Below are 10,026 nucleotides of genomic sequence, written 5' to 3'. Positions count from 1 at the left end.
TGAAGGCACAACTGGACAAGCTGCTTCAAAGACTGTAGTTTTCAAACGTGCCAGTGTTTTTTCTCAGCAGCTGTTATCCTCTCCCTCCCTCTGTGCCCCCTTTTCCCTTAGAAAGTTGTGGAAAGTCTCACATGTCCTGCCGCAGGCCTTATTGCTCCTGTAAGGGCCCCCAGCTTGTTTTCTCTTATGAAACCCGTGACGTCAGAGCCTACGTTGCGCAATCCCACACCATGGTCAGCTGAAGCCCTACACATCAAACTGTGAGTGTAACATTAGTACACATGTTGATTAGAGAGATGAGGAAGGCCAAGTGCACCTGCTGAACTTGACTGTAAAGGCACTGAGTGAAAGTGAGCAGAGAAGATGTTCAACTGGGACGAGGAGTGGAACATCTCTTTTGCAGGCTGTGGATTCAGGAGTGTTTACTACCTGGGAGCTCTGAGCTGTATCTTTGAGAGGGTCCCACGGCTGGTTCATGGAGCCTCTAAGATTGGAGGAGCTTCTTCTGGGTGTCTTGTGGCTGCAGCTTTGGTTGTTGGGATTCCCATTGGTGAGTTTTCTGTTTTTGCAGCTCTTTTAGGCTTATACATATTACTTCCTTATGAGCAAAGGTTACAGCTGTACTACCCAGTTTACAAGCACAAATCCAGACTTTTATGACTGGGGTGGCTGCTGATTTACGCTGAGATGGTACGAAGTTTAAATGCACCGGTGCTGTCTTGACAGAATGGATTTTAATGGATTTTAATGGATACAATTATAGTAAAAGTTACATTATACCTATACTTTGGGAAGTCTGAAGTCCTATGCAAACAACATGTGAATTCTTTTGTAATTATCTGAAATTCAAGGTGAAGGATTTGACTTTCCATCATTGCACAGTGCATTGCTCCCTGCAGCCACAATGATGTGAAATAAGATCCCTACTGCCATGTACCCTATATTCAGGGCCTGAGCTAGGACCCTCTACAATTTTAGGTATTTTTATTATTTTTCTGACGTTGCAGCTTGTTTTGAGACCACAATATGCCAAAAAAAAAAGTCAAAAATTTTCAGACGTATCAGCCTTGGCAACACATATTTTAGTGGATTTGTACATAGCCCCCCCCAGAAGCCTCTTTGAATAATTTCTCAAGACAGTTTGAGATACATGTGTACAATTTGGTACACATTTACATGAAGTCAAGAGGAACAAAAAACTAATTTATTGTCTTTTTTTCAAAAATGCACAGGAGCTGGGAAGTTTAAAGCTAAAGGTCAAATTTCTGGCATTTTTGGGTCAAATCACTTGTGTCGCATCTGAAGGATCTCCTCCAGGGGATTTCATCTGACTGACTCCAGAATCATTTTTCCTGATTTTACACAAGTCAGAGTTCTTAAATTGTGCTCTATGGGGGTTTCATTATATGGTGGGCGCACAATCTGGTGCCAAAGTTGGATGAAAAATTTTGGCGCTTTGCCAAAAATATTATCCATTTTAACACTGCAGAGCTTCATTGACATTCACGAGTAAGATAACACTCCCTGCCTGAACACATCCATATTCAATAATTTAATTTTGTCATGGCACTTCCTTTTGCGAACAGGAAGTAACTTTTTCTGTATTCATAGTTTGCGTTCCTTCACAGTTTGTTCCATGTCTCTTAAAGGGTACATTGGGTACATATTTTACGTTTTAAGACAAGTTTATATTGGTCTCAGAGGTCCCCAAAACATGCCTGTGAAGTCTGTTGCTGAAAAAAACACTTTAATTTTTTATATGTCTAAAAACTCCTCTGTTTCAGCTCTGCTCAGAATGAGCTGTTTCTGTGTTTGTGGCTTTAAAAGTTACTAAGCTGTCTGACTCCGCCCCTGACTCCGCCCCTCTCAGGAAATGGATCTGGCCTAATGGATGTGGATCTCCTTGGAGTATCAGGAGAGGAGGGCGGAACTTTCTTCCAAGCAGGAAAGGGCCAACCAAACCTGTGGGCAGTGCCAACTCCCCACATGACATCATGAGGGGAAATCTGAGAATGGCTTGTTTTAGCACAAATTTTCTGAAAGGTGGAGATGGGGGGGGGGGGTTCTAGTACTTGAGGGGATTGTGGACAGGCCAGGGTCACATATTTCTGTTAGATAAGCCTGAAAAGTGATTTTTGCACAATATGTCCCCTTTAAAATTAGTGTAAAACATCCAAACACCTTCACCACACTGCCTCCCAAAGCCCTGGCTAAAACTCTTCCCATGGTAAAGCACCAAACGCCATAAAACAGGAAGTTTTTTTTTTTTCAGAAGGCTTAAAATAATCCTACTGTAATGAAACATCACTCACATGACCCAGCTTAAAAGGTGGACATACCTGATAATCTTGAGGGGTGGCTTCATGACTAAGTGGTGCCTCCTCAAAAGCCTGCCCTTGCATCCTTCTAAACTCAAGATTATGAAAACTGGTGGACATATGTAAGATGTCAGGACCTTTAAAAAAAAAAAGCCTCTTGAACACAAAGTCCACCAGCTTTATTTGATTTTCACAATAAGGTCCCTTAAGCTTTTAACCTTACCCAGTGGTTTCTACACTCTCTACAGTGTCACCTTTATCACTGTTTGCAGCTTTGATTTGTTATTGTTTTGATTGAGCGTCCATAGAGTTCATACAATCTTTTTGTTACGTGATCACAGTCATGCTAATATTCAGCACAACAGCACTTCCTCATGTATGTTATAGCTTCAGTGTTCATTTCGAAAATATCAATATCCTATCTCATGTACTTTTCTGATTTGATCCCTTCTGTTTGTTTGCTACAAGCTCATTTTCTATTTGAACTTCTTGGCTATAGAGAGAGTCAGAGGATACGTTATCTTAAAGACACATTTTCACTGATATGTTGAGTAAACATACATCAGGTTCACTGACACACAAACAACTCATGTAGTAATAATGGGAGCAAATTCCAGAGGTCACATGGAGTTTAAGGCAAAAAGGGGCCAAATGAGGGAAAACACCATTCACTCACACATAAACTCTGGGACTAATGACACTGTATTTAAATACATGTGCTTTGACATGAAGCCCCCCTTTTGCAGCTTTAACAGCCTCCACTCTTCTTGGAAGGCTTTCCACAAGATTTTGGAGTAATTCTGTGGGGAATTTGTGCCCGTTCATTCATTTATGAGGTCAGACGTTGGACTTTAACTTAGCTGATTGCAGAGAATCATTGTGATCCATCTCATGTAGGCAGCACAAATTATGAATGAGGTACAGCAACTGAGCGGCAGCTTCCAGTGGCAGTTGCTTATGGAAGCCTGTAGCATAACATCTAGTGTTTCCACGGTAACAATAAATATTTGTGGTGGACCCTGTTAAATCTATTACAAAGAAAATTTAATCTGACCCTGACAACTTTTGGAATATTTTGGTAATGTAAGCTGACAACTAAAAAACTTTCTTTGATGATGTAGATTTTCATTTTTTACCTGTAAAGTAAAAGAATTGGAACAAATAAATAGATACAGTATATTTTTAAGTTAACTAGGCATAACTGACTTGGCATCACCATCACTATTTTTGCTGATTTCCTCCTCAGAAGAGTTCTTTGCAGATGTTTTGACCACCGCCAAAAAGGCAAGAAAACACACTCTAGGAGTTTTCCACCCAACCTTCAGTCTGCTGCAGACAGCAAAGGACTTCTTGCAGCAGAAGCTTCCAGAAGATGCCCATCTTAAATCCTCTGGGAGGCTCTGTGTGTCCCTGACCAGAATATCTGACAGGAAGAATGTGCTGGTGTCAGAGTTTGAGAGCAGAGAGGAGCTCATACAGGTGAAATAAACCTCTGATGATGCATCTTTATCAACGTTTCAGTCTGATACTTGACCCTCTGTCTTTGCTTTGCAGGTTCTGGCATGCAGCTGCTTTTTTCCTTGCTACAGTGCTTTCATCCCACCTTCATACCGAGGAGTGGTGAGTTGATATCTTCTGAATTGTATTGCTTATATTTCTTCCCAAGCATTAAAAAGGGTCTGATTATGTAAGGTTTTACTGCATTAAAGAAGTAGAGCTAGCAGTGCTCTAGTCAATTACTCTAAACAAGAGGTGAAATGAACACAATATATAAATGTGCATTACCTGCATGCTATTCTGTTTTTGTATGGGCAATGTAACTATGCTAACACTGCAGGGCAGCAGCAAGATGCTACTCACCATAGTGTCGTCCTGCTCTCACAGTGATGTAAAATTAAGACACAGCTCCTTCTTTGGATGACTCATTTACCTTTTAACACTCACAGACAGCTCAGTGGACATGTCAAAAGTCATCTGCACCATGTGTTCTTAAACATTTCCTTTTTTTACCATTCTCTTTACCAGTTCACAACTCCTCTATCAAAAATTTCTTAATTTCTTTCAAAATAAAAGTGGCTTTTTATCAAGCGGCAACCTCCTGAAAAATCAAGCAATACTGCAAGTGTCCACTTAAAAGACCGGAAGTCCTGTCCACAACACATGTTAAAGCGAAATGTGTCACATTACCTAATGTCTTCATGTACTCAAACAGTATGGGGGGTGGGGTTAATTATATTTAGGAAAAACCTCACTGCATACTGATTGGTGCATCTCATTTGATTGACAGATAGCTTGACAGGCAGACACTAACTCCAGAAGGTCAGCTTTAGTGATAACTTAGCTGACAGGAAGTTGACTTAGTGGGTGGGCCCTTATCTGCTGTTAGGTTGATCCAAAGTTTTGTTGAGACAGCAATTTCAATATAGAGGCCGCCATGGATTGGCTTCAAAAGCAGTGTGAGTCTGACTATTGTAATCAAACGGCTGATGTCACACAGGGTTTGTCCAATTGTTTCTACAGTCTATGCTTTTTATTCAAACAGGGTGCAAAATACCCTTAAGACGGTACAAATTAAAAGCATGTCAAAGAACAGTTTGTTGAGAAACGCTCCAAGCAGAATCGTTAACCTTAAAGGTCACATATTTCACTCTTTTTAGACAAGTTTATATTGGTCCCAGAGGCCCTCAAAACATGCCTGTGAAGTTTTTTGCTGAAACAACATTCCAGTATTGGATTTTTGTAAGTCTAAAAACCCCTCTGTTTCAGCCCTGTTCAGAACCAGCTGTTTTTGTGTCTGTAGCTTTAAATTCTGTCTGACTTCGCCCCTCTCAGGAAGTCGATGTGGCTTAATGGATGTGGCTCCCTTGACTGAGAGGAGGGCACAACTTTCTTCCAAGCGGGGAGGGCCAACCAAACCTGAGGGTGGGGCCAACTCCCCACATGACATCATGAAGGGAAAATCTGAGAACAGCTTGTTTTAGCACACATGTTCCGAAAGGTGGAGAAAGAGAGCAGGGAGGGAATGGATTTTTCTGATTCTTTGGGAGGTTATGGACAGGCCAGGGGGACATATCATTGTCAGAAATGCCTGAAAGTGTATTTTGCATAATATGTGACCTTTAAATGAGTTACTAACACAGACAAAGCCACTTAACATGATCAATGGACTTTACAGAGTCATTTTGTTTATGCACTCCTGCATATCTGCATATGTCTTAATGCATTAGTTCCCAGGGTGTGTATTTAGTATTATTCTAAGAACTATTTTATGACTCTTTTGCTTTGCAGTACTACATGGATGGAGCCCTGAGCAACAACATGCCGCTGTTCGAGCACAGAAACACCATCACTATGGCTCCATTCTCAGGAGAGAGTGACATCTGTCCCAGAGAGGGAACATTCAACTTCTTTGAGGCAACCTTTGGAAACGTGAGCATCCAGGTCAACACTGGCAACGTGCACCGAGTCTGCACGTCCTTCCTGCCTCCAAAACCTGAGGTCAGTCCGTGTCTGGGTTAAACAATAAAGAAAATTGGGAAGTAACTCATGGCATTTCTTCAAGCAAGTTTCTTTTCTCTAAAAGCAAGCAACTGTTCTTCTCTTGACAGAAGCTTGCAGAGATCTGCCATAACGGTTACATGGACGCTCTTCATTTCCTGAGAGAAAGAGGTGAACTCCTCCACCCTCGTCTTTGTCTCCAGAATTATATTTTTCTCTGTTTGCTTTTGGTCATCTACTTGTGACAGATTTGCTTGAAACACAGAATCTTCAGCCAAGTTTGGAGGAGATGGACACAGTCGCACCATGTTTTTGTGAGCCGATGGAGTCAGAGGAGACAGCGATGAATGAAAAATACTGTCACAAGAATGATCAGTGTTGGCTGAATCTGAAAGTCATCAAAAATCTACCTTTGAGCTTCAAGAAAGGTGAGGATGATTAGAAGGTCAAAGGTTTTAAGACAGAGAAAAGATAGCAGGAAGCAATGAAGTACTTCCACCTGGACAGGGTTTTTTAATCCCAAGGTGCAGAACAAAACACTACTTATTCCTGCTGGTAGAAAAGTGAGTGTAAAAGGCTTTGTGTGCTTTCCTGTGTTAGTGCTGCATGAGGCGTGCAGGCACAGTCATGATGGCAGCTCTCAGCTCTCTGAATTTCCTCCAGTGAGGATGTTTTTGTCTCTGCTGACTCTGCTGCTGCTCCCCATCGAGCTGCTTTACCTACTTGCCAAAAGGTAAGGTACTTTAAGACAATTATAGGAAACCATTGGCTGCACCTCTTTAATTTTCCCACCTTCAGCATTTTTACTGGCCTCTGGTTGTGATAGCATGATATCAGGCTGCTCTGTGATTTGCAGAATGCTGACATTGATGGCAGAGCTCTGCAGGAGGATATGGAGCAGAAAAAGGTATGGATGTGTGCAGATGCATTTTTAAAAAAAAATAGGAAAAAGAGGGCAGAAATGAACAAAAAGTGTCAAAAAGATCTTGCAGAAAGGGGCAAAAACGTGATAAAAATGTAAGTGACAGAAATGGGTAAAAAAGGATAAAAACAGGACAAAAGTGGCAAAAAGCAGCAAAAAGAGGGAAAAAATAGGCAAAGTGGCAAAAACAGGCAAAACACTGGCAAATGTAGCTGAAGTAGGCAAAACGTTGCCAATAGATGTTCAAGAAATGGGCAAAAAAATGCAGATATTGACAGAAAGGGGTTAAAACTGGCAAAAATGAACAAAAAGTAGCAAACAGGCAAAAAATGGAAAATGGCGACCAAAGTAGGTTAAAAAAAGTTGCAAAAAGATGTTCCTGAAATAGGGAAAAATATAAGTGAAAGAAATGGATGAAAAGGGCAAAAAAGGGACAAAAGTGGCAATCAAGGGCAAAAATACACAAAGTGCCAAAAACAGGTAAAATATTGACAAAAGATGGCTAAAGTAGGCAAAAGGTTGCAAATAGATGTATACATAGAAAGAAATGGGCAGATATGAACATAAAGTGAGTAAAAAAGGGCAAAAACTGGGACAAAAGTGGCAAAAAATGTTGGAAAAATTGGCAAAAAATGGCACAAAAGCAGCAAAAAGAGGGCAAAAATGGACGAAAGTGCCCAAAACAGATTAAAAAAATGGCAAATGGCAGCAAAAGTAGGCAAAGTTGGAAAGAAGATTTTTGCAGAAATTTGCCAAAAAGGGGCAAAGGGTGGTAAAAAAAAAAGTGGCAGAAATGGGTGAAAAAGGGCAAAAGCAGAACAAATCGGCAAAAATGTGAAAAAAGTGGCAAGATTGTCAAAAAGCAGCAAAAAGATGACAATAATGAAAAAAGTGGCAAAAACAGGCAAAAATGGCAAATGGTGGCTAGAATAGGCCAAAAAAGTCACAACAGATTATAAAGAAATTGGCAAAAATGTTCCATTTAGTGCATTAAAAGCTAATTTCTGCACCTGCTACTTTTTAGGCTACACAGGTAGTTTTTGCAAACAAAAATCTCGTTTTCAATAATGCACTAGGTTTTTAGTAATTATGCCTACACAAATAAATAATGTCATATAGTGAATTAAACACTTATGATTAGTTTGCTGTGAGTTATCCAGTGGTTAAATGCAGTCATTCTGAGCTGTGAACTAAAAAAAGGAGGGTTATTTTTGATCCTTACAAATTATTTAGACAGCACAAGGGTTAAATAATGTCTTTGGCACAAAGGCATTTCTATTTTTTAAATAAATGACGTTTCAAAAAGTTTTTGTGTCTTCATCCTGCAGCAGCTCCTCTCACTCAGACATGAGGACACAGACGGTAGGAGACGGAAACTTTGAACCTTTGACACCACAAGTCTCTACAAACTCCAACATAACTCTTCATATGGACAACAACGGTAACATGGAGCAGTTATCCCTCACAATCACCTCTACAACTCCAGACAAAGCCCTGAAGCCAAACACATCTCCTAACGGCACGTCGACTCTAAAGCAGAGATGTAAACGGATCAACAGTAAACCGAGCAGGATAAAGGACTGTTGAACATTTTAAACATGGTTTACAACATTCAAGACTTTCTTTAACTGCCATAGAGCAGCTACATTTCTACTGTATTTATACCTTTTTTTCTTGTAAAAAAACTTTAAACTGTGATTGCTTTTTTCTGAAAGATGCTACATAAATAAAGTGATGTCATGATCAGGATTTAAAAAATACCACAGCTGAACCATTATAAAGTCATTCACAGTGAATAAAATCTTTTCAGGTTTGTTCAATGTAGAGTTTGTGTAGAGAGTTATTCTCTATATGGAGCAGATTTTCTCTTTTACTTCTTTGTTTCTTTTAGAGTGTAAGAAAAAAAAAACAGCCATTATAGAGGCTCAGCTAATGAACCACTGAACGAACCATAGCTGCAGATTTTTAATTCATCCAACATCCTTGTATGTCTATTTTTTAACAGTCTTCATTTCTGTGTTGTACCATGGGTTAAAAATAGTTTGAGATTTGAAAATCCTCTAGTGTGTGGCCAACCTCAGCAGTCGAAACATGAAGGTAACACAAAACTTGACTCATCTGTCAATAAGAAAACAGAAAAAATCATAATCTGTGAAGACGGTATGAACTAATTATGATTATAAAGAAAATTAAACGTCCATTTTTGATAAAACTAACACCAAATCTGCATCCAGCCACCATTGTTTAGAGCAGGGGTCAACAGGGTCACCATTTAACCTTAAACTGTTGACCTCAATTTCACCAGTAATGAATGATGGGTTAAAAATAGCACTGATAAGAAGTGATTTTGAGATTTAAAAAAAGTAAAAATTAAGTTTAAAGGCTGAAAATCTGGGATTAAAAGTCAAACTTATTCATACAAAAGGTCAAAACATGAAATTAAGTCAAAATAATGTTTTTAAAAGGAAGATATATGAAAAAGAACATAAATCATGAGTTTAAAAGGTAGAAATATGAGATAATTAAAAATCATGAGTAAAAAATTGTCAAAAGTAGATAAAATTCAAAATCACAAGTTAAAAAGGCCAAAATAAAAGCTAAAATTTTAAACTGTGAGTATAAAATATCAAAATCTGGGATTTAAAGTCAAAGTAAGGAGTTGAAAAGGTCAAAATGTAAGATAAAATTAAAAATTACGAGTTTAAAAGGTCAAAGTATGACTTAAAATTTAAAACTGGGAATCTGAACAGTCAAAGTATGAGATACAATGCCGGAATTATGAATTTAAAATGTCAAAATAGGAAATTAAGAGTCAAAATAATGTCTTTAAAAGACAAATGTATAAGATAGAAAGAACAAATCATGGGTTTAAAATGTAAAATATGAAAAAGAATTTAAAATCATGAATTTTAAATGTCAAAACATGAGATATTTGGAATTGTGAGATTTAAATGTCAAAACATTTTAAATTGTGAATCTAAAAAGTCAAAATTCCACATAAAAGTCCAAAGGATGAAATTAAAAGGTCAAAACATTAAATAAACAATCAAAATAATATATCCAAGTTGTAATTTTGAGATGCAAATATGAAATAAAAATTCAGATTAATTTCTTTTCCCACATTCCTGACATTTTATCTAATTATTGCAGCTCTAATTTTTTAGATTTTTTTGATTTAACAAAGATATTTTAAATCATGAAGTTAAGTTTACATTCTTTTCCTGGAGGAAATCTGCAGAACTCAGAATATTGGTCTGGTTATAATAAAAATATGATATAGTCTAGGGA

At 38.4% G+C, this 10,026-nt stretch overlaps 1 protein-coding gene across 4 annotated transcripts; it reads left to right on the top strand.

The window, feature by feature from the left end:
• Positions 1 to 277: 277 nt before the first annotated feature.
• LOC121515211 (patatin-like phospholipase domain-containing protein 2) lies at positions 278 to 8,562 on the top strand. 4 transcript variants are annotated; one of them, XM_041795861.1, is made up of 10 exons: positions 415 to 550; positions 1,871 to 2,043; positions 3,565 to 3,797; positions 3,873 to 3,938; positions 5,607 to 5,816; positions 5,927 to 5,987; positions 6,065 to 6,244; positions 6,417 to 6,549; positions 6,673 to 6,723; positions 8,067 to 8,562. In XM_041795861.1, the coding sequence occupies exons 2-10, from the start codon at positions 1,995 to 1,997 to the stop codon at positions 8,323 to 8,325; spliced, it is 1,242 nt and encodes a 413-aa protein (XP_041651795.1). In that variant the 5' UTR covers positions 415 to 550; positions 1,871 to 1,994; the 3' UTR covers positions 8,326 to 8,562. The 4 variants fall into 4 exon arrangements, with proteins under 4 accessions (XP_041651793.1, XP_041651794.1, XP_041651792.1 ...); XM_041795859.1 differs by lacking the exon at positions 1,871 to 2,043 and having other exon boundaries at positions 278 to 550; positions 3,568 to 3,797; XM_041795860.1 differs by lacking the exon at positions 1,871 to 2,043 and having other exon boundaries at positions 278 to 550; positions 8,070 to 8,562.
• Positions 8,563 to 10,026: the final 1,464 nt, after the last annotated feature.

This window comes from Cheilinus undulatus, linkage group 9 (genome assembly GCF_018320785.1).
Source record: "Cheilinus undulatus linkage group 9, ASM1832078v1, whole genome shotgun sequence".
Lineage (NCBI taxonomy): Eukaryota > Metazoa > Chordata > Actinopteri > Labriformes > Labridae > Cheilinus > Cheilinus undulatus.
Note: the sequence above shows the minus strand (reverse complement) of the source record. Positions and strands in the feature narration are given on the sequence as shown.

Excerpts from the sequence above, each read along its gene's own strand:
- LOC121515211 (XM_041795858.1), top strand. The coding sequence starts at position 364 with ATGTTCAACTGGGACGAGGAGTGGAACATCTCTTTTGCAGGCTGTGGA. Across the intron at positions 3,939-5,606 it reads CACCTTCATACCGAGGAGTG|TACTACATGGATGGAGCCCT; the intron begins GTGAGTTGATAT and ends TTTGCTTTGCAG. Across the intron at positions 5,988-6,064 it reads TCATTTCCTGAGAGAAAGAG|ATTTGCTTGAAACACAGAAT; the intron begins GTGAACTCCTCC and ends TACTTGTGACAG.